The sequence below is a fragment of the Neodiprion lecontei genome, chromosome 5 (genome assembly GCF_021901455.1).
Source record: "Neodiprion lecontei isolate iyNeoLeco1 chromosome 5, iyNeoLeco1.1, whole genome shotgun sequence".
NCBI classification, from domain to species: Eukaryota; Metazoa; Arthropoda; class Insecta; order Hymenoptera; family Diprionidae; genus Neodiprion; species Neodiprion lecontei.
The window spans coordinates 26,974,988-27,000,447 of record NC_060264.1 but is presented as its reverse complement, the minus strand read 5'-3'; the positions used below and the strand labels follow the sequence as shown (position 1 = coordinate 27,000,447).

At 40.6% G+C, this 25,460-nt stretch overlaps 1 protein-coding gene and 1 long non-coding RNA gene across 7 annotated transcripts in view; one reads left to right on the top strand and one right to left on the bottom strand.

The window, feature by feature from the left end:
• LOC124294769 overlaps positions 1–25,460 on the top strand; it is a 186,129-nt gene that overhangs the window by 70,663 nt on the left and 90,006 nt on the right. The window lies entirely within an intron of this gene.
• LOC107226503 (steroid receptor seven-up, isoforms B/C) overlaps positions 1–25,460 on the bottom strand; it is a 99,164-nt gene that overhangs the window by 52,537 nt on the left and 21,167 nt on the right. For 2 of the 3 annotated variants that reach the window (XM_015667336.2, XM_046741748.1), the window contains exon 2: positions 24,197–24,355. In XM_015667336.2, coding sequence (XP_015522822.1) covers positions 24,197–24,355 — 159 coding nt within the window. The remainder of the gene's footprint in view (positions 1–24,196; positions 24,356–25,460) is intronic. The other variant, XM_015667337.2, reaches the window with a different exon arrangement.

The following is a 25,460-nucleotide window of genomic DNA, read 5'->3' as shown; positions in this document are numbered from 1 at the left end:
AAGAGGTGTACCACTGTACCATACGCGGAATCCTTTCGTATTTCTGGTATGTATGTTGCTTCGGTTCGCGCGCACCCGCATAAATTATGTTAATTCGTAGCCAAAAGACAGCTGTGTTCGTTTTGCGTACAACATACCCGGTGCACACGTCTATTTGCTGCACTTGTGTACAGTATACGTCTGTGGATTTCGATTTGCATATTCTAGTTGGATAATCATTTGTCTTTCTTCACTGCCTCATTTCTGACGAAATTGTACGAAGATAGTGACGTACATCCCAAACGTCAGTGATGCGAAGCGTCTTTCCCTTGACAACTGTATTCCCGCATTCCACAACGCTTTTGCTATTCACCCAACTTTTTGCTCCCCCCCCGCCGCCGTTAAACATGACTACGGTCACCGTGTGTATTTTACCCATCCCCCGTAATACGTTTACTCCTGAGCCGATGACACGCATCAACGACTTTCAAGCCTCCCGTAACGATGATGATGATGATGATGATGATAATGATGATACTGATGTTCAGGCTGCTGCTGTTGGTACTGGTCGAGGTTCACCGGAAGACGGATAATACCTCGACGTCAATAAGGTTCCGTTATACCTTCAGTGGTATTGAACTATCCTATACGAGAATGCAGTGTTATGGTATGTTGATTAGGTACTTCGATGTACGTTCACCTTATTTCCTACATCTCCTTTGGTACGAAGTAAAAGATGAAAGACTTTCTTGGAAAACTTTTACTTTTCGCTTTTATTAATATTTTAAAGGACTTCTCATCATGATGCAGGACCTGAATTCCGGCTATTTAGATGAAATGCTTGATCCCTAATCTTGGTTGAATTGATAAATAACCTTACACGGTTAAATTCTTGAAAATAAACCATTACTAACAATGCTTATGGATGATCAATTTGAAAGTACTTCTTTCAAGAACGGTCGCCAACTGTTCAGCATTCGTTGCTAAAAGGGTCTATGTGGTGTGGGGATGAGAAACTCGGAATGGTGTATTCGTGATCGCGAAATATGTGTACAACACACGTGCAAACCCGTTAGATTGTTTTAATGGGTGCTGTAAATACGTGACCATGACGTTGCGCCAGTGGTACAACATACCGGGAAGATTGCGCGGTTCCATGGTGGAATAACCGTGGTAATACCTGACGTTTTAACACGGATGAATATTTACACAGCGATGCAGCAGCCCGTTTCATTGCTTCTATCAATCACACCTTAGATATCGCACACGGGGAATAATTGTATCGATGCGATGTAAAAAAGCGGACAAGACACAACGACTCGAGAGTTTCGAAGCCTGCCGGTTCATTTTGCCGGAGTAAAAATCTCGCCGCATTCGGCAGGTCGAAAAATCTGTCGCGAACCGGTGATCATTACTCTGGATGAGAAAATCACTCCACCGTTATACGTGAAATGCAAATGTGCGCGCACCAGCCGACTACCAATGCATAAGGAGTTCTCCGGAGGTATTAAACGAGCCTCTGCCAGGTCTGCATAGACGCTTCATCTACCTTCTGCCAGGATGGACAAGGAGGTGGTCGTCGGGCCCGAAGCCGGGGCCCGGGACGGCACAGAGGCCGAGTCCAGGCACCCCGCTGGGAAACGTTGGATTCCAGTCCTCCGACTCCAGGCCACGGAGCTAACGAACGAACGAAGGAACGAACCAGCGGAAGAGGACTTGTCTTCTCTCGTGGCTCATCGCTCCACACACGCCTCCATCCGCGATACATTCGTACGGGTATCAGGCTTGTAAGTGTGAACGTATGCACGTCCACTACCAGCTCATACGACCGCGTCTCTCTTTCACGTGTTCAAACTTCTCTCCGCAGGCCATTTATGTGTGCGCAGGCTTAGATTTACTACAGTTATACAGTGTGACCAAGAGACGGGGCTTCGGACTGACGTCAATTCACATCAATTTATGGAGAATGAGAATTGATCACTCCGCGATACTCAGACAATCCCCTTCTCAACTATTATTGTTCTATGAGCCGCGTCGATAAGTCGGGAATATATTCATATTATTGTCCGTTCGGGATATCCGACGGGTTAACAAAGCTTGATCACGCTTTAACGTCGATCATTCCGACTTCCGGCCGATTTCGCAATCCCGATATCGTTAACGTTCCAAACATTTTCGGAGACTGTCGTCAAAGCCTGTTTGCTTTTTGAACGGTACTTTACTCGGCATCTGTACGATCTTAACTAGGTAACGTCACGCTTGAACAGCGCACGTGATTGCGGGCTACGTGTAACATCGGAACGAGGCTTGGCATTAGTTATCCGATTCCCAAGCCCGTTCCTGATTATAAAAACGAGTTGTAATACTTCGGACGAAAATAAAGGTCCAATTGCAAATTGCGACAGGAGGCATCGACGACGTGTAGTTTTGTCTTTTTATCCGATGAAACAGGAGTTTAAATTCGCTTTATGCAGATTTCCGGCACCGTTACGTAGGCGATCAACAGCCTTGGAACTTGTACCTCGTATACAACCCAAGTGACAAAATGTCGCCGAATCGACGCAATAGTCATCTCCAGGGAGTTTTCGAACCCGGCGTATTCGAATCCGGTGTCACAATCGTTCGATCCATCGTACCGGAGCAGTCGCAACGGATGCGTCGTACGAATGTCGTTGAATCGGGTTGAAAATCGATTCTTGACGGGTTTGCCGATCGGCGACGTCAATTTCGACGTCAACGTTTTGATTTTTCATCTCTGAAGATCTTTGAACGAAACGTGTCGGCAGTGTCGTCCCGTAAGGAACAGCGCCGCCTCGAGCGTGTAATCGAGAGAGAGAAACAGGGTCATTTAGGGATATTGGAGGGACTCGCGACCCTCGTGGAGTCGGCTAGGCGTTCCTGAGGCCACATGGGGCTCGGAAACGACGCCGAGGATGCTACAGGTAACACGTGACGGTGGAGGCGAGGCGAGGCAAGAGGAGGTGAGACGAGGCCGCGGCTGAGTCCTCTGGACATAGATTGATGGTCGGGTATAGAAGCCGAAAGATGCCTAGCTATCGCTTTCGGAGGCCGCGACGCATGCATATATGTAGGAGAGAGATGCTCGTCTCCTACACAATAAAGAGACTCTCGCGGCACGCCGAGTTCGCCGTCGAGGACCCCCAGCATCACCGCGCTCACGCATCACTCAAAATAATTACAAACACTGAAAATAACGATTAATCTTGCAACGTCCTAACCTACGTATACGCATCCACCACGTATCGTTACGGGGCTGTGTATACCACGCCGGTCTCCGTGTCCAATAATAAACGTATTACGACACACACGTGATTGAGGGGATCCCGTAGCGCGATATTCAAAATGCTAATTTTCTCTTACCTTTTTTGTTTTTTTTTTTTTCTCTCTTTTTGCTTTTCAAACTTGTAATTTTTCTATTCTTTCTTTTCTCTTTCATCGCTCCGCTGATTAAGACAACCTCGTTGTAACTATACTCCTAGGTTCTCACTGGATAGAAGAAACCGCCCCGGATCCCCCCCCCCCCCTCCTCCCATAATTTCATATTTTATTTGTACAAATCTTGGATGTTAAATCAATTCACGACAGTAAGCGTCGTACATTGCGGAAGAGAAAGAGAGAACGATAGAAGAACGTAGCATAGATGCTTTATTTACTTTCTCTTCGGTTCTTTGATCTTCGCGTAGTCCGATGGTTAATCAATTCGGTTGCGGAATCCCCGTGTGAAGGTGTTAAATTCTCGCCTCCTGTACATTCAAATTACGTCCAAAGACGGTAGTTTGGATTATGCAAATCACCGATAACTGTTTACAGGCAAAGATGTACGCTATCCGATGCGGGATGTTTTGCATACGTGTACAAGCTGAGTTTGAGAGAGAAGGAGAATCACCGGACACAGAGAGATTTGTAAGATGAATATCGGTTTCCTTACTTCTCGGTCCTGACACTCCGCGAGGCAAGAAGAAGCTTAGCGTGTTGAAAGGTGCGAATAGACATTTTTTCGTTAGTTCCGCGTGAAACAAGAAAAAAAAGAAAAATTAAAGAAGAGAAAAAAAATTAAAAAATTAAAAAATTACCAACAGATATACGAAAGAGAGTTAATCTTTCACTTCGGCTCGCTGGTTCCTCGACTTGGACGAAACGTTTAATTGGCCTCGTACTTACGTAGGTACTTTACCAGTCAGATTCGCACCTAATGTTATTCCGTTTTGTACGTAGATATAGGCATGAACTGGTTATTTATTAGGCTTGGATCGTTATAAAATCTCGACACGCGTCGCTTTTCCATACTAATTTACCTCGCCCCGAGCCGAATTCAGATATCTAATCACCGCTTTCGCGATCAATTATTTTATTTGTACTACATTCGGTGAGCACGTGTGTTAAGGCCAGTAGAGCGTTAGAATCCGAGGCAATTAACTTTTGGCGAGAGAAAATGACGGTGCGATGGTAATTAATTCTTGTTGCGTTTGCATAATTGCAGATAAATTGTCTCTTTCTGCCTTCCGTCTATTTAGAATTTGGCTAAAAAATTTTACGAGTTGGTTTGTTTTTTTTTTTTCTTTTTTTCTTCTTGTCTCATTTTGTCAAGTTTTTACTGCATGCAATATAATTGAAAAACGGTGATGAAACGGTGCATTGATTTATTGCGACGATATCCTCGAAGCAATATATTATTATTCGCGAAGAAATAAAGAAAGGATAAAAAAAAAAAAAAAAACAATAAGGAATCGTATCGGTTTGTACGATTTTGTGTTTTATTAAGAAGTTTAAAGTTGAGAACTTGGTATATCACTCTGTTGGAACTCGAAATTTTATACAGCCAATAAATAAATGTAGTATAAAAGCAAATAATTTCAAAAAAATCATCATGCATTATCTCTTGCAAGATCTTAATTTTTTTTTCTATTAAATTCTATCTTACGAATCTCGGATCGGTTGAAATATTTTGAAACAATAACGTGTCGTTGATTATTAACGATACAATATCGTGTTCGAACGTCGAGAGAGGAAAATTTGAATTCTGTACACACGGTCAGAGCAGCACGTGGGCCGGTAACTATTGCTTAAATGTAGGGACGTGTATATCAATTACGATAACATTTCAATATATCGGACTATAGTAACTCAGGAACGGTACCCACAACTCTATGGCGGTATTCCCTTCTTTCTCTCTATCTCTCTCTCTCTCTACCTCCTAGTCGCCATACAGGCTGTTGAACGTCAGAGAAACCGGATCGTTACCAAGGCGCTGACGATTTCCACTCGCGGAACACCCTGTAGATTCATGTTTATCCATATCTCTCTTCGAGGAAGATATATATAAAGAGAGAGAGAGAGAGAGACAGAGAGAGAGAGTATATATATATATATATATATATATATTTTCTTCGCGTTGCATGTTAAGAGAAGCGTTCGTTCCATCCACCTACAATTTCTCCAATGTGAACGACCCACATAACTAGCAGGTCAATAGGCCACCACACTGCTTACACACACGTGCATCTTCTTCTTCTTCATCATCATCATCATCATCGTCATCTTTATTACTCTACTATTTTTATATACTTGGATGAAAGAAAAAGAAAATTGACATACTTGAATTATCTTCGATAGTTCTACTTCGCGCGTAGAAAATCGCGCAACTTGCAGGGAATCAGGTAAGTCGATGTTAATATACCGATTGACGTGACGTTCGAGAGCGGAAATTTTATCTTACCTACTCGCGATTTTTCATGAAACCTATTTAAATTTCGCATAGTTGATCACTGCAATCTGATGTTAGGAATAAAATTTAAAAAAAACCCCTCCAACACACTGCGGGCTCAAAGTTCACGGAACAAAAAAAAAATATTATTATCCGATTCGGATATTGAAAAGTCAACTTTTCATTTTTTCCGGTGATTGCGATAACTTTCGCGTTTCATCGGAAACAGACTTTTACAACAACAAAATATTACTATCGACAACGAGATCCATGTAATCGCTCGATTGGTTAATTCGAATCACCGCACTTAAGTCGGATTTAATGACGGTTGAGTAGAATGAAGATTGAAAGAATCAAGTCGGGCGAATAAAATTTTCGAATCAGTTGATTTCTGTGAAATAATTATTATCGCAGTACCGTATTTGTCGTATGCGACTTGCGAATTTTATTCACCTCGGATTAATCTCGGGCTTAAATTATACCTAAACCAATATATAAGTATATAGACACAACAGCAATTAGCGGTTTAGTCCTGGAAACTTTTCTGCGGGGCATATTAATATATAATATGCCGTGTGTATAAGTCATTCTTGCTCGCTGTGTTGTATGTTATGATTATGATTCGATGTAACGAATATTGTGGTTCGTATTATTATCATTATTGTTATTATTACGTTTTTAACTAACCGCGCGTGTGTGTCCGCGGGATGGAGGGGAATTGAAAAATTTCAACGCGAGATTATTATTCCCATACCAGGATACACGGTATCGATGTACATCGCCACGCGATGTAAAGAGAGAGAGAGATAGAGATAGAGGAAGGTGGGGGAGGCTGTCGGAGTGAGAAAGAGAATTATTACTGCAACCAGTCGCGTCTCGTCCCGGCATCATTAGCGTCTTTTGATCTCTTGGGGCCCAAGGTAGGCGTTTATTTATCGGCGGTACTGCACCGGCTGACCCGTTGGACCCCCACTTTTTGATCCAGATATGCATGCGAGCGCGCGTGTGTGTATGTATAATAAGAAAATAAAACGCGAGCAGCTATTTATTGACCGCAATTATCAAATAAATTGTAACAACGGACGATTAAAGCCGATCCAATAAGCCCCGTTTTGATCGTAGGTATTCGGCACGATCGTTTTTATACCTATGCTCGCGTATCTATAAGTCTTTTATGTTCCCTCTAACGTTACCACGTGGTATTTGACAGGCGCCACGTCCGAACAAACCCACGCAAGAACACCCAATTATGAAACAGGCATCACCGATTCGGATCAGAATTTATACTATCAAGTCACGAGCGGATTTTTTTTAAATTTATTTAATTGGTTTTTTTTTTTTTTTTTTTTTTTTTTTAAACCAAACTTCGACGCAATTATTATCCGACTTTGGGCAAAAAAAAAAAAAAATATTTCGATCGCACATTTTGTACACCTGTACAGTTAAACTTTGAGGTCCTGGTTAAGCTGGTTTGCGTTCGGTTGGGTTGTTGTGACATACGCAGGAGAAGGATATCACGGGGATACGTATTTTCGGTTAATTGCCAATCGCCGTGTGTGAGTTATACGAGCAATAATACATAACGTATATTCGTTTCTGCAGCCTTGACACCGAGCTTATTCTCACGATCTTTCATTGATAAAGATGCACCGCTTTTCAATATTTTTTGCCACCCTATGATTTATTGTTTTATTTTATGCCGACGATGACGGCAATTATTTAATCAACTCTATTAGCGCATCTAGTCGATCTTAAACTTTTATAACAGCCGATTATCCTCACTGTTTTTGTTCTTGTTTTTATTGTGTCGGGGTTCTTTTTTTTTTTAACAAATTTTTATTCCGCGTTATTACGGTCGAGGAAACTTCGTTTCGTATAACAATATCAGAGATAGAGAGAGAGAGAGGGACGTTGTTCGTTGTATGAGGAATAAATAAATAAAAATACTAGAGAAAAATAATGTGGCGGTGTTTTAGCTCGTTACCGAAAATTAACGTCTCGTGAAAAGAAGATCGCCGACTCGTCTTACCATAATATACAAATATGTCACCGCTGCCGGTTGTTTGGCGAAGCTGATTAGCGTAATTGAGAATTGAAAAATGATAGGTAACATTTTTCAAGCGGATCTTGGGCCTTTGTAACACCAGCTAGTTGAAGTAAATATAATTATATCTGTACGTAAATGATATACCGGAGTAAATTTTATCTGACAACACGAGAGCGTGAGGTAGGTATTGTAGTTACAACGAAAAATAAGAGAATAATCGGAGAATGATGGAACGAATTGAAAAAAAATTGATAAGCAATCACGCGCTCGCGCATTTTTATATGAAAGGAGAAAAATCAATTTTTACACTTTCTTTTTGTGAAACGATCAATTTTCAACACAAAAAGAAAAACAAAGAAAAATTAAAGTAGAGAAAAATTGTCGCGATATTTCAGGCGATCATTAAAAAGATTTCAAGATGATCACGGTGTTTGGTACCAAAAGCCGGCGTATGACGTAATTCGGCGTACAACGTACATGCACATACCGAGAAAACCAACATAAGGTTCTATTCTCAAGGCCGCGAGGCCGTGGTGGACACAAGTCGGAAGATTTTAGAGATCGGTATAATAGGCGGCATATAATGCAGACGCGTAACGTAACAACGCGGAACTTGACGCGTGTAAGACAATAACATAGTTATGACGTACGCTTTGACGCAGTGATTCCGATGAGACGGTTAATTTTTACGTCGATTCGGTTACGTTGGCAATACGTGGAAAAAATCAGAACGCAGCGCCGTCTACCGACGGCAGGCCGCGAAACTTAACCTAATTATACCCGTGACCGTTGAATCTAACCTAAAAAAAAATGGAAACAAGCGACGGTTGAATTTCAGTGAAACAAGGCCTGTTTCGTTACCGGCCCGGCGGCGGCGCTGCGGATGGATTTTTCACGCGTTGCGAACCTAATCGAATGGTAGAAAAAATGAAATTTTCTCAGAATCAACGTGGCAAAGTGTACCTGCATTACCGACTGTGCACGCGTTATGTGCAACCGCACGAGACACGATCATTCGGAGTACTTTCACATGGCGTGTAAAACCTGCAACTGCGGTACGTTGCATGAAACAAAAAAACGAAAACGCTGATTAAGCTATTATCCAGAACGCAAAGTAGGTTCATTTCTTTCCCGTGATCCTACTTCGCTGCATCGGCTTCACCGTCCTTTCGTATTTTTACACGAAGCCTATATTTACCGATTTTCGTTCCCGAATACCGATGCAACAATTTCGTCTTGGGAATTAATAGCCAGGAATCGATGGAGATATCGGGCGTCTTACGGCGAATAATCTTCCTTAAACGAAACACGCTTTTGCCGCCGATTGCACGATCTGAAATAACAATAACCATTCAAATAACGTATAACCGTACGTACCGCGTAACAGAACCGAACTCTCAAACCGCCTATGAAGAATTATTAATAACGAATTTATGCAACGTGCAAAAGAAAAAAAGAAAAGAAAAAAAAAGAGTTACCGGAGTTCCGTGACGTCAGTTTATTCTTTACGGACTCGGCCCAGTGACGCAATTCACGTATATTATTATAACAAGAGACGGGATCAACTTCACACTGTTACGTGTACCGGTGTTAGAACGCAATGGTTGTGTTAGCCATGGTCCAAAGATAGCCTCGAGGGCTAAAACTGAGTCTGTATTGCGGTTACCGAATTATAGCAAGTCACTTTTTACACTCGGTTATTCTTGGTGTGTTCTCAAACATCAGTCAAGTCATATATATGCGAACTACGTGCAGTTCGATTCACGCTCTCAGGATACGGTCGGACAATCGGACTCTCTTGTAACGCGATGATGTTACGGATAACTCGACAGATTTTCACCTTGGAGAAGGTGAAGCCAAGAATTGGAACTATCGGGTAAAGAAACATGCCGAAGTGCTTCTTTTCGCGTCTAGAAGTAGAGGCCAAACTCGGAGATTCATGAATTATTCTTTGGGTCTTGTCCGGCCCTAACGTCGTGACGTAATCAAACCGCCCGGTGCAACCGGCCGTCTGACAGCTACCCAGCTACTTCGGTGTGCAGCGACTGAGACGATGACCAGAATGCCCCGAGGGCCAAACGCTTCCGTTACCGTAATCGTCATCATTTTTCTTGTTAACCGTAAACAAGACGTCGTACGATGATCTCTGTTGGTTTACACCGAACCGCCACGGTTGAAGCAAAATTTTAACAAAAAACTACGGTTGTTGGGTATCGACGTGTGGTCGACTAACGTTCCATCGGGAACTATAAACGGGTACCGACAATTTTTATTGCTTCGCAAATACCATGGGCTATAACTACTTGGCCTATCGTACTTCTTAACATTTATATTGGTTCCTCAAAACGGGGTCTCAAAAGTCCCGCTCGGCAACGAATCCGTTTTTATCCGATTGTCCGTTTCAATTACCATACGGCAAACAACGTCGTTGGTCACATCTATAAGGTGTAAGACCTCGTTTCGTTCTGTCAACATCGATTTACACAGTCAAGGCTATTCAAGGCTAATCGTAGTTCACAGAGACACTGGATTATATCGAGACTCAAACTTTAGACCGATGAATGATCATCAACAACGAATGAATTCGTTTCAATTTTTATGTGGAATTGTGAAGTCAGTTTTACACGTAACTTCATACGAGGAAAAAAACTATACCTTCTTCACGTCTGTTTGAAGTTGGTTCACTGGTTTCTACCACCTGCGGAAGACTGAGCAATTATGTCGTAATAAAAAACCACCAAGGAGTGCCTTTACTACTATCTTGCATGTCTTTATGCTTTTTATTAGTCTCCTAATACGAACCAACTATTGTGCTGATAAAATATCCGCAACTTTACAAGTTTAATTTGTTCAATTTAGTCTCGAGTCCGAGATTATTAAGATAATACTTGTAGTCCTTCTGGAAGAGAAGATGCTATGCAGGTATAGTGGTCACATTTTGTAGACTCTATTATACGTTCATCAAATTAAACGTGGTTACATTACCCTTACCCGACTTTGGGTCTGATTTCACAAAAACACAAGTGTTGTGCTAAAAGTAATTCAGTAATTCGCGTTGCGTATGTTTTAACATGTCAGACTTGTTGGTAAGATTCGTTGTACTTAAACGACGGTTCGCGATACTGTCAGAACAGTGACTATCCGTACCGAGATTATGAACCATTGCCAAAATACTTCACTGCATCCAGAGTAGAACATGCGGGTAACCTACTCATGATACCACACAAGTCCAGTGTTGGTTCTTTCCAGTGAAACTCTTTCACACGACTCGGCTGGCTCATATCCATGTCCTAAAGAAACCGATCAAGTCCTGATTTTACCCCCGATTAAACGACCCATTGCGCGTTATCCTTTTTCGACGAACAAAAGTCCTTCAAAGATGACCGAGAGGGTGTCACCGGAAACCACGATACGATTCGTCGGAGAGCTTGAAGATCTCCGAGATCGACATGCAGAGTCGATATCTCGACCATGGATGCTCCTCTTTGGCAGTAGAAGGAAGAGGCGGAGGAGGTGGAGGAGGAGGAGGAGGCGGAGGAGGTGGAGGAGGAGGAGGAGTATGAGGAGGAGGAGAACGTCGGGGAAAGAGAGAGGTCGGGCGAGAGGTTACAAGGTCACACGCGTCCAAGCCATGCCAGCCCAGGGCCCGGACCGACTTGGCTGGGCCCGGGCCCGGGCCGTCCGCCCGAGGTTCCCACGGTGTTGTTCGCCGGCAGTGGGGCCCGAGCTGTGTGCTTCTTTTCTGCCCGGTCTCTGGGGAGTCCGAGAGTAGCATTAAGGCGGAGGTTTCTGGGGGGGGCAAGAGTTGGCTACAATCATACACTCGATGTTATTAATATCTGCTTTCCTTCTTTGCCACACTCATATCATCCTCGCGGGTTCCCAAAGCGCTCGGTTCTCTTCGTCCTCGTACCGCGCCCCCTTCACCACACTTATTATCCTTACTCCGGTATTCTAGTAGGTTATGTATATGAAAAATACACTACGCTCGTTTCACATGCACGCTACTCTAATACACCCATCCCTACGAGTAATTATTATCTTGTGTACATTTTTTAACATCCGAATATCCGTTCGGTGATGATTCATTTTCGTTTATACTCTTAGCGGTTTAATCATAGTGCAACGGTGAAATGGAATATTTCGTTACAAATTATGCGTGCGATTATTCTGGGGTACATACGTATTATATACGAGGGAAAAAAGTTTTCGCATTGTATTTTATGGTGATTTGAACATTAACCTATTTGTTAAGAATACCATTTTATTTTTTTATTTTCTTTCTTTTTTTTCTTTTTTTTCGCTAACACAAGAATTTGACATCAACGTTTTACAATTTTTACGAAAAATATAGGAAATTTCGAAGAGTTGAATCATCACGCACTTAATCATCGCTAGTTGCATCATCACTTATTTTAAACAAGCACTCTGCAAATCCGTTTGACTGATAACTTTTTGACAATGAATTTCTCAAAGTATAATTACTTAAATAGAACATAGAAAAAAACTTTTTCACGGTTCGAAAATCCTTGAAAAATTGAAAAATTGTTACTATTGATACACGGTAAAAGGGCATTCGACGTAGAGAAGTTTGTTTTCAAGATTACGTAACGCCTTGAGAATTTTTTTTCTCATCTACAAGAAAGAGAAAAAAAATTTGTTAATTTATAGGTACCCGTTGAAATTTTTTTTTTGCCAGATTTCTTCTTACCAAGTGTTTTTAGACGCTAGTTTTAATTCGATTAGGACGTGTAATACTAAATCATTTCTCCGTTTTTTTTTTGCTCGTTGTTCACTTTCACCTGTATCGAATCTTTTCCCTTTCGCACGCGTTTCGATCCGCAGTCCGGTGTCCTATGCAGAAGTAGATCATGTTATTTATACGGTTGAAAATGGTCCGATAACTGTCGTTACATTCTTGACAATATCTTTATATCATTACCGTTTTCCTGTCGTTATTAACCTCGTTTTTCTTCCCTGTTCCGTATGTTATGTTACAATCAACGAGCAAGGTTTATACGTACGTGGCTTGTGCCGCGTGATGCAGATCTTTGACCCGATAATACCGCATCGCTTTCTTCTTGGGAGGTTATACAAGTAGTATTATCAACGTACGATCAGACTATAAATTAGTCGAGCTTCTCGCGTACGCAGGCGGATCCTGCGCCCAGATTATCCCATCACCTCTAGACTCGAAACGCAGCGTCAGAGGGGGATACGCTTAATTTAAACCGCGCGCGGAATCAACGTAGAAAAATTAACTTCCTAGACTGCGTGCGAAGCGTCGCGTATATATATGTACATAAATTGTATAATATTTCGATCATGCGAAAGGTCGCAAAGGATTATCTTTTTCTTTCTTTTTTTTTTCTTCTCCCGTCATTTCTCGATCTTTCTTTCAAATTTCACTCTTTTTTTTGTTTTTTTTTTAACCGATTTTGATACTTTCAACGCCGAAACAAACCACACGAGATTCTATCATTTCGGAAAATTATAATTGCAAAATAAAAGAATTTTGTTCCGGTGCATACGGTTCAATTGGAAATTTATCCTGATTCAATTTTGTTGAATCATATTTTTTCAAAATCTGTAAAAAAATGTGTCCAACATCTTCCACGATAAAATACAAAAAAAAAAATTTGAGATTCATCAAAAAACGAAACGAGACAAGATTAGAAAAACTATAAAAACAAATTTTAGATTCTCACTAAATTTGAGGTTTTCAATCAATTCGTCTGCACATTTGATCGAAGTGCTTGCAATTTGAAATCAAGGCGAAAATCTTTCGATTAAGTTGACGAAAAACAAAAAACAAAAAAAAAAAGACGGCACCTTGCGATAAATTTTTATACACAACCTAGGGCTTTTTTTTTTGGCCATGTACCCAAGATTCTTAGTTTTTCTTTCCGGCGAGAAGGAGGAGGAGGAGGAGGCGGGTCGAGATATAATCCTGAACTTGGCAATGTGCAGCAAGTTGCTAACCGGTAGGTATAAGGTACGGGTACCTACGGATTGGAATGGATTCGACGAGGCAGTAATTGCACTCGGGTCGATGCAAATAGCACCCACCTGCGTCCCACGAACTCGAATACCGGACACCGTCTCGAGCTGCCGCTCGTTTTTCCATCGTCCAACTGTACGTAATGCCTACTTATATTGTTTGTAATATCCACAGAGCAAAATTATTCAGGAAAAACCGAACCTGTCGTCCACCCTCTCCGATTTGAAATCGATTTTGTTATATTAGGCATGTTACCCCACCTAGAGAGTAGTCGGAAGCCAAAATTATTAGGTACCGCGAAAAATTTATTGCCTCAGCCAGAGCGATTTTTTTTGTTTGTTTTTAAAAATTTTTACTTCAATTTGGGTATTTTTCATCACGCGGAGGTTTTTTTTTTTTTTTTATTATTATCAGGCGAAGTTTGTAACGTAATTGTAGTAATACATGTTTAGAAAAAAAAAACTCGTTATTTTGCAACCTTAGAATGTCCTGAAATTTAGGAAACCGTTGATACAGCATGAACAAAATCGGATTTTGTAACTTCCGCTTTTCCAGTTATTCTAAAGGTACAAAATAGTAATTTTTTTTTCAACGTTTCGATACGGTAACGTTACTAAATTCAGCCTCGTATTTTTTTCCCCTTACTGATCATTATCAGACGCTATATATATATATATATATATATATATATTTTATTCAACGTAAATCACATTTTCATAGGAAATCAATTACATCTATTTCTCTTCTCATTGTAGGTTTATTCTACTACATATGCACCTGAAAACTTATGTCAAGAATATTCAATTTTATTTTTACCAATGAGTATTACGAAGTACACGTATTATAAACCAAAAAAAAAAAAAAAAAAATGAGGAATGGAGAACAATAAAAAAATTTGCATTTCAAATTATGACAGAGCTGAAAAAACAAGTGAAATAAAAGAAAAACAAACGTCAGGTTTCAGCTTAAATTCTAAAAATCAACGTACGCGGAACGTACGAACGCGATAAAATAATAACCATGAGGAAAGTTGTTTCAATTAATAGATACACGTGAAATTTTGTCACGCTAGATGAAAAAAAAAATACACATGCATATATATATATATATGTGTATAGACAAGCACACACACTGCTCGGCTGATCTGGCTGTTAATGGCGTAATAAATTGCACGGCTATATATATATATAGGTACGGACAACTTTACATAGAATATGTAAATAATTCCTTGAATACGGTGAAATTATACGCGCTGATTTATACCCAAATACGTACCTGCATACATGCCACTTTTACCGCGGTGTCTTCTTGACGTGTAGTTTAAACATTTTTTATACCGGAGGAATTGGCAAGAGAGTTGACACGGAATGCTGTAAACTGCACTGCCGATATCTTAAGCCATCGATAAACAAAATACATGTACATATATATATATATATATATATATATATATATATATATATATATATATATATGTATATATGGGGCATTCCGTGCCAAATCAACCAGGGTCCGATCTTCGATCTCTTGGATTTAGTCGGTGCGACGTTATACACGTACATATGGGGAATTCTAAGTCAAATTTGTAGCCCATGTACCTCACCACCATTGATTTTAATGGTTTTGTTTTTTTTTTTTTTTCTTGGTTTGTATAACGTTCTTACCGATCGCAAAGGGTCACGGAGTTTTCAGTCAAATTTTTTTTAGCCACCGGTGAAATCTGAATGAAAAGAAAAAAAAAAAAAATCGAAAAACCAATTCCGAAATCGACATTATTAAACACACGGTAATGGGACGATAAGATTAACTATTTTTTTCACACAAGTTTTGAAAATTGAAATCATAAAAATATTTGCTATCCCGTAATTTTGTTTAGATCGAGGTATAGAAAAAAAAAAAAAAAAAAAAAAAAACAGAAAACAATTCCGACATGGAAAAACTAAAAACTTGCAAAAAATTAGTAAATATTGAGATCTCATTATCGTGCGGTTCTAAAAAATGGCATTTTAAATTATAGAATCAGTATGAATTGTTTCAGATTTTTAAAACGGTGCTTTCGGTAACTGTATTTGCGATTTGAAAAAAAAAAAACAAATAAATTTCACCAGTGGCTGAAAAAAATTTCGAAAACATTCCCGAGACATTTCTTCGGTTGGTAAGAATATTATCCTAAAGAATGATGAAAAGCGAAGGGAGTGAGGTTGATGAGCTGCGAATTTGACGTGGAATGCCCCGTATATACGTATACATAATCGCCGATATATATGGGGCATTCCATGCCAAATTGACCCGACATAGCGATCGATATCAGGGATATAGGCAACATTCGTCTTGGTATCCAGCGACTTATCTTACAGTTCGAATTAAGTGTACCCGAGACCGGAATAACGTTCGTATTTGTGAATTCGTGTGTTGTGTAGAAGTGAGGCGGGCAGTTAAGAAGGGGCCTGAATTACATGGTCTTACAATAATTGTGCGGACCGCGAGGTATCAGGCCGGTCGAGTAGTTCTTGAACTTTCACATTCTGACTACGCCGAGAGACCGAGCAGTGGTAACGTGGGTAGGTTTTCTGACTGGTTCATTCCTTCCTAGATGCATGCAGATATCGCTAGACACGCTGCCGATGAAGGTGATCTAGGGCAGGAGGGGGGGGGGGCTGATCAATAGCTTTTCTACTATCACAGCTGATTCGCTGAACGTACGACACGGTGAAACAAAAAAAAAAAAAAAAAAAAAACAATCGTCGGAAGCTGATTTTTCGATATTGTTGTCACTGTCTCGTATTCGAATCGTATTACGGGGTTCGGAATTTATCTGCAAAAAATTTTTGTCCGCAGGTTTTGTCGAACAAATAGGACAAGAAAAATGCGATTTTTTTTAACTCGAGTGTTTCAAACCGATAATTATTTTTCCTTCTTCTTTTTTTCACTTGTATTCGTCAGTCGCTGTGACAAATTCGTACACGTCAGATTTATCTTCGACAAAAAAAAAAAAAAAACAATAATTGGTTAATTTACATGACGTAAATCGGTGACATTATCGCTGTTAACTAACGTTCGAAAAAAAAAATTATTCTTTGCTCTAATTACAGTGGATTTTGTGCGACTTCCTGTTTACGAGGCACCGAAGGTAGATTCTCACGTCTCAATAGTGAAGTTTGGTCGAGTGATTTTCTTCTCTTCTCACAGAGAGAATAAAAAAGCAGATCTCACTCAAAAGCCCGGGAAAAGTGGTACAAGTCGGGCTTTTTGTTTTTTTTTTTTATGTTTTTTTGCGAAACATGCTTCGAAAAATGCAGAATTTTCCAGAGTCAGTTTCTGTTACACTTATAGTTTAAAAAAATCTTCAAGTCTCCCCGTTTTTCCTGCAGTTTTGAGTATAAATTCTGTTCTTTTTCTTCGCTTCCTTCCTTCTTTTTCTTCAATTCTGAGGATCGAATGGAATATTTGGCGTAAAAATGACTTTGAACTTACGCACGTGAATGATATACCTACATGTATAACACTTATAGTGCATGTGTTGAGTTGGAGTTACGCGGGACGTCGACGCAATTATAACGGCATGCGGTTGCATATAGATATCCACGTGTGGGTCATTTGATAATGACTTTCTGAACGCAGCCCTTGCGACAGCGAAATTACGGTTATTTACCTCTCGTGTGTGCATTAATATATATATATATATATGTGCAGGTACGTGCTGAATGTCTACATATTATATATATATATATTATTATATACACCGCCTCTGCATTTGTTTGCCGACGTATACGAATCTGGATTGTATTAATTATATATGTCTGCATTTTCGAACAACAAAGAAGCTCGTGCATGCAAGTATACATGTATGTACATCTTCACATGAGAAGAACTTAATTTCAAGAATTACCGTTTCAACCATGTTTTTCATTCTTACTTTTGTTGTTCGCCAAATCACATACCGCACGGATTTCTGTAATTCTTATTGTTAGTCTAACCGACGTTTCACATTAACAGACCTACCCTTGGAAAATGATATTCGTAATGAAATTGAAAAAGACATTTACATGTATGTGTATACTGTTTGTAAGGTTGCGATATTGAGAGTAGATTGAAAAAAGAAAAGGTTTAAGAGAGAAGAAAACGAACGAGATGATCGAAGATTATACGTGAAAGTGTCGGTTGAAATGATTATGGAAATTGGAGCAAAGAATCAAACGTCTCTTCATTTTGTTTTACCGGATGAAACGAAGATTATTTGGAACCTTGAAGTTCTATGTACGATTTATACTAACGATAAACTAATTTCGGGCAAGTTTGTAATATAAAGTTCACACTGATATAACAAAAGTTCAGTGAGAATATTTTCGTTTTTGGATCATATTTTTTTGGAACTTTACCACACAATTTGTACCCGTGAATCACAGAAAGAAAACGGGAATTGGTAATATTTAAAAAATACGGTTTCGAGTCCAAAATACTTCGAATTTGAAATCCCAATAAGTGTACTGGGATTTATTTCAAATTGGCAAAAATGAAGTGAGGTTATTGTTTGGAGTGAAAATATTTTTTTTTTCAAATGCATATTGAAAGAAATAGTGCGTCGTATTTCTTTCCCAAGTTATTCGACATTCACGATATATGATAAGAAATAGAATAGAACAGGATACGTTTGTTTTTCTACACTTATTCATCGGATATATATTTACGAGGGTCAAAATTACCAATTTTGAAAATGCGAAATTCTATGAAATAGAATTTGAAAATGTAGGACGAAAAGAAGCGAAGAGAGAATTCTGACGTTCCTATGTTTTGCCATTCTGCACTTTGACTTTTCTACATTTTGTCTTTTTTATACTTCGCCTTTGAAATTTTTCTATTTTGAAATTCGGTGAATCAGCCATTTTCGGTTCTTTAACCCTCTCAGTCACGCATTTTTCAACTCAATATTTCGGCCTGAATTTTCTTACTCAGGGGTTTTTGGGGTCGCTGATCACGCATCTGAAGTCAGAATTTGATAGTTTCCAAATCCAAAAATCGATATCAACTATCAAAATCCGATAATTCCAACCGAAACTTGTTACTCGGGGGTTTTTGGTGTTCCACGAAGTAACAAAGATCATTCAAATTTGTAAATAAGCTGTGACGAGGCATGGAAATTTTTGAGGTGAGACGCCGAGCATCACACCGTGACTGTAAGGCTTAAGAATTTAATATTTTGACTCTTTCACCGCGTGGTGATTTCAGTTTTAGATCCCGCCCCGATTACAGCGATCCTAATCCCTAATACTGATGAATTTATGCACCTATAATAAACTACAATAATAAAACTAATCTAACAAAAGAAAAATAAAAATAAAAAATAAATCCGCCCTCGCTGCAGACTTATAAATAAAGAGAGTTGCCCGGGGAAAGAGATTATAAAGACGTCGCTAACCAGCCGTGATCAGCGAAAACAGGATCAAGGAATTCGAGTCGCGTTCCGAAGGGTATCTTTGGATAGCGAGGTTGGCGATAGGTCGACGACGGATAAATAACCATGGCCACGTAATCACGGCCACAAGATATCGGCAATGATTAATTGTCATACAAGTTGGTAGACCAGAGGTTGAATTGCTCGGGGGTTATACCTCGTGTGGTACCATCGGGGTCCCGCCTCCTAATGTCTTTAAATACTTTGAACCGCGTGCGCGCGGCGAGACCGCTAATTGATTAAAGTCACGATCCTGACCCTCGTCGTCGTCGTCTTCGTAATATCGGCAATCTCCCAGCCTGGACGGTATCTCGATTCCCGTACACCATGCACCTCGTGGTCCCTCGGTTCTCCCCCCCCCCCCCCCCCCCTTAGCCCCACCACCACTCAGTCCATTTTCCCTTTCGTCTTTTCATCGTTTTACTCCGCTTCTTCGGCTCCTCTTCGCTACGTCCGTCCACCAGCATCATCACTTATTAGAGTTTCCTCTTATCCTCCCGCGTCTCGACGATCATCATCGCCGTCGAAACAATGTCTAATTTTAGGTAATCCGGCTAATAGTCGTATACGGCGTACCCGGTAATGGGGCTAAATGAAACCTCTCGCATGATGCGCTCTAGCGGGGGTGAACTCTTGACCAACAGGTAGGTAAGCGCACGGTACTTAAGGTACCTTTATTTCACCCACACGAGAACCTTCTTCGATTCTTCAGGGTTTGATTGTGATACGCGAGCAGACGGGGATAAACGTGGAGATGAACTGCGAGCTCTCTATCAATTTGTATTATATTTAATACCGCTTCCGCGGTTAGTATCGAAAGTTTTATCGAATCTCTGTGGAATACGGGTAATTATTTATATTACATCATCTATCTCCGAAGGTTAGCATCTGATATCATTATTATTATTGCCCTTCAGACCGTTCTCTCGGATCGGCGATTAACTTTGTCTCGAATATGAAAAGATGGGAGAAAATTTGAGGCAATCATACGATTAATTGGAAAACTTGTACATCGGCGGTCAATGAGAAAACAAGCGATAAATAAATCGCGAAAGATCAGCTTGCTCGGTATGAAATAACAATTCCATCTATTCTTCCCTTAAAACTCGTCGTTGCGGATCATACGGAGGAGAAAAGACGCCCGGCGCATCCTGACTTACCGGCCCCCAGGGCGTTGTGGCCTCGGGGCGTCAGGGCCTACGGGCCCACGGAAGGAAGGGGCCTCAGGTAAGGTCATGCACCTCGGTGACCTCGGACCACCGTCTCCCCCCATCTGCCACCCTACGGCGATCTTCGCGTTCGCGGAGGCCTCACGTGCCCCGAGGTGAGGAGCCGCATCGGCACCACCGTTTCAAATTATTATCAAAAGCCAGAATACTCCGTATATAATGGACGGATGTTGCTTTGACAAGGAGCGAGTAACGCGACACAAGGTCTGTGGGAACCACCGCGGTTTATGCGAACTCTTATTAACGTATCTTATTTCTTTATGCTTCGTTTTCATCGGATTTTATTCGCATTCCCGTTAGGCCTTTAAATCTGGACGAAATTTTAATCGTGTGGATTTATCGATGGTACTTTGGTACGCTCGATTCTACGGTCGATTTTAAGCCTGTTCCTAATTGGTGGGCACATTGAGAGAGAAATTTTTAGTTCCGGTTACCGGTCGGTCCTTGACTGTTTTCATTTTTTACTACAATAGAAAAATATAGTTCTGGGTAGAAAATGAAAATTAGTTTTCTAGATGCTGCCGGAAAGTTTGGTATCCGTTACTATTCTTTATCGTTACGAGCGCTGTTGCTATATTTTCTTGCAACCGTTGCGAAAATTTAATGCTCGCGCAACGATAAATTGACGTTAAAGCCTTGTTTAACTAAATGAGTTGAGTAAATCGAACAAACTGATTTTGCGTCGCAATTACCAAAAAAGGGTCAACGATAGCGCAAAATGGTTAGGCGTACCTCGTTTTTCGTCATTCCAACAATATTCAAACAGTTTTTTTTAACGATACCTGGTTTACTGAATTTTTCTAGTTAATGTAACAAATGAAATTTTTCTCAGTGTACAATCATTCAGCTGGGCGTTATTTGGTATACTGTACTGTTGGAATGATACCAGGAAAGGTACTGATTTACCAACTACAAAATAGGTATTGAGGTTTAACCCTCCCTCTCAGAAAAGTGTTATCAATTATAGATGGAGAACGAACTGGACAGTGTGGATCATTGAGAAGTTTTGGCTGTGTGTAAGACTTCACAGTCCAAGTGACCTGAACTTTTTTCAGTCATTCGTGAAAAACGATCGGAAACACGAGTTTGATGCTGATTATATAGCATTTGGAGAGTGGAACACTGTAAAATAAAGTGATCCTGTGGAAGATCAAAATTTTTTGAAACTCCACCATCTCCATTTTTAACCTTAACGTGATATATTGAGTTCGATTTCTTTAGTGTAAAAAATGAACCATCGATCATTCGTTTCACCGGAATTTCGATCATAATCTAAAGGTTTCGGTTACAGCTGATTCGACGGTTTCAAATTACATTTCTCTTCGAATTTTCCGAGAGTTGAATGAAATCTGTTATATTGTACAAGCATTTAAGACAAGCGTTTCGGTTACGGATTGGATGTTACATAAAAAATAAATAAAATTTAAACAAAACGTCTCGGTTTCGGGTTCACTTTCACTCTCGTTAAAAGTATCTGAATAATTTAGTTACGCACGTAAGGCAGGTACTCGAATTTGACGATAAAACTGGTTTTTCCTGTCTATTACCGACATCGCGATAGAGATAGAGAGGCAGAGAGAGAGAGAGAGAGAGAAAGAGAGAGGGAGAGAGGAATGGGGGTAAAAATATAGAACGATCAAACAAAATAGAAACGCCACAAGATTGAATTTTTAAAGAAGCGAAAATTTAACTTACACAAGTTACAAGCGTGGAAAGTCAAAGCATCGTGATGCAAAAAAATGGGAAGGTTAGAATATAGAATAACAAAATGTAGAAATGTCAAAATACAGATTTTAGAATTTGTCGTTTTATGTTTTTACTTTTTTATAATATATTTCGTCTTTTTGTACTTTGACTTTCTACATCTTCCAAGTTTCCATACATAGACCTTTTGCATTTCGATATTTCCAAGCGTTACATTTTAGCGTTCTTGAAAGTTCGATATTTTGGTTACTCCATATCAATTGGCCATTCTAGTTTCTCACCCCCACCCAGAGAGAGATAGGTAGTAAAGGAATACAAAAAAAAAATTATAAATAAACGATTGCAAGTAAACCCGTTGGAGATTTCTATCGATGAGCTTCCCGACCTGACTTGGAAAATAAAAAAATCGCATGACAGCCGGCATGAAAACCGCACGATGACGAGACGCGGCCGTTTCCGTCCCGATTTGGAAACCAAGCGCCAAGGGTTACGATTGCAGGAAATGGCGGGTCGGGACATTTAATTCCGTTATTTTCTACAAGGGATGCGTTGTGGCGATGTCGCTGCAGCAGGATGCGCCTTATAATCATCTTGCGGTTAACCCGAGGAGAGCGGCAACGAGAATCGGTAACAGCGGGCCCTCTAGCGCGGCTTAATGTAACAAGGTCAGATCTTATCGAACCGTGAAGAATCGAGCGAGGAATAAGGCGAACCCCGCGTGCAACGGAGGCTCTGGAGGGCATGCGTGGCGGAGTAGTTCCTCCGAGTGGTATGTATATACGAGGATGGCGTGAGAACTTTTCCTGCACCTTTCCACACACTGAACACTCTCCGCCTTCGCCGCCACCGCCACCGCCATATCGCCCTCTTCCTCTTCCTACCTCCCAATTAAATGTTTATATACTCGGTGCCGTTCCGCAGCGGCAGAAGAGAAGAGATACGCTATTCATCGCATGGCATGGCATGGCGCGGCGTGCAGGTATGTCAGTGCGCGTGCGCGCGCGCGCCTCTCTATCTCATCTACGTGATCCGTGGCTGACGCTGCGCGGTGCAAGCTGCGCGACAGGTACACACATACGGGCGTGATACGGACAACGCGTTAATTTCGTCCGCTGATTCTCAAATACGGCCCGTAATGTATCGTAACTTCGGTGATATGCGCCGTAGGTGCCGCGGGCCTTTTGTTCTTAGCTCTGATTTTTTTTTTTTTTTACCTTCCTTCCCATGCTACGTTTCAACCGCTGCTGTTTCGAAGCGGTCAAATATACTCCACCGCACATCCGACTTTGGTGTTAAATACATAATGTATTCGCTATCTGTGTTATTTTTTTCGACATAAATATAAATGATTTTACATTAATGAATGTTTTCTGACGTACTCTCGAAATTAATCGTTTTTAAGTTTCACAACGGATCATTTTGTCAGATACGCATTGAAGGTAATTTTTTTTTTTTTCTATCCAATAGCATCTTTTCTTCCCCCCCCCCCCCCCCTCGCCCCCCCCCCCCAAAAAAAAAAGATAAATTAAAAGTAAAAAAAAGGCAATTTTTCCGAGCATCAAAACTACTGCTTTCCAAAATTTGGGACACGTAATTGTTATTTGAGTCGGAGCATTTCGCGATCTTTTCGTATCGCAGTGGATTCTAGGCCGCATTCTCTTTCTTTCTTTCTTTTTTTTTTTTTTTTCTTTTGTCACAATGCGTCCATCACGAAGCGAATATTTTAGCGATGAATGGAGCTGTTTGCAGTTGAAAAATTCCCACGCGGTTTGCGGCTAGCATTTTAGAACCGCGACTGTATTACATTACCTCATTCTTTATTTCTTTTTACCTCTTATTTGTGTGCGTTTGTTTTATTTTATTTTATTTATTTTTTTTTTTTTTTCATACGATGTAACGGCATGCCTCTGTTTAGCCAAATATAAATTCCTCTCGCGCGATGATTTTGTTATACTTTGAGCCTGCCCGAAATCGGGGCACGGAACGTGTGTAGAGGAAAATCAATTGCGGTATATAATTAAAGTTAGTATAATTAATAAGTGTGAAGAAAGGTCAGTACAATGCATACCTTCCCGCCGCATGCCCATCTTCAGGCACTTCTTGAGACGACAGAACTGGCACTGGTTACGGTGGTGTTGGTCTATGGGACAGTTGCGTGCCCCCCGACAGGAGTATGTCAAGTTTCTCCTGACGCTCCTCTTGAAAAAGCTCTTACATCCTGAAACCGAAAAATTCGTCATCAGTTTCAGTTACCGCTCGACTGAACGTCGTTAAAATTAACCGCAACCACGCCTGTGATCGTGTTCGGTATTTTTTTTTTTTTTTCTTTTTTTTTTTCTTTCATCACGCGGTAAGTTTTCGTGCAGATAGGTATAATATATAACCGTCAGTTTAAAAGACAATCTAAGATTCTTCTAATCGTTGCAACGAAGAACACGATACGACACGGAACGTTTCGACGGAGGGGGGGAGGGGGGGGGGGGGGGGGGGGTGATAAAATTTAAGTTAAAAATCGGTATAAAACAATAACCGTGAAGGTGTTGTGATTTACGTCCGGTTTTAACGCGCGGAGAACGCGATCCCCCCGTGTCAGATGTCTCTCGCTGCGCATTCCGGACGTGATTCACACCGGCGTACGAGTAAGGCGTCCTCATCGTACGCGAGCACCGTTTCTCTCTCTCTCTCTCTCTCTCTCTCTCTCTCTTGCAGCGGGCATACGGAGAGGGCCGTAAATAAAAAGTTTCTTGCACGGGGAATGAAGAAATCGGGTAAAAGACCGCCGCCGTCTGCGGTGTAACCGACGGGTACAAGATATATATATATATATATATATATATGCGTACGTGCAGACATGCTTTGGGTGGTGGTGGGGGGGTTTGTATCTAATCGGCGGGGAATCGGGGGGAACCGCGCAAAAAACTGACTTGTATACAAACGTGATGTGGATATTGTTGAAAAAAGAAAAATATAAATAAATTTGCATCGCGGTATTAACAGCTTTTTAATACGTCGATATTACTTACGAGGATTATATTTTTTGTATTATTTTTAACCATTATGCCAATTTTTATGGACCGATACTTGTGTCGGATTCTCGATTCGGTATAAACAGTGTCGCCGGAATTTCAATGATCGATAAACTTTGAGAACCCCGCACTTTTATTGAATTGAGAGAGTGTATGTATCGGTTGGTCGGAATACTTGGGAGTATGCGTAAAATTTAAGTTTTGGAAATCTGATGACCTTTGTCGATTTATTAGAGTAATTTTAGTGGGCAATTATTTTCGATATTAAGTCTATACTATGTCCGACGAATTACGTTC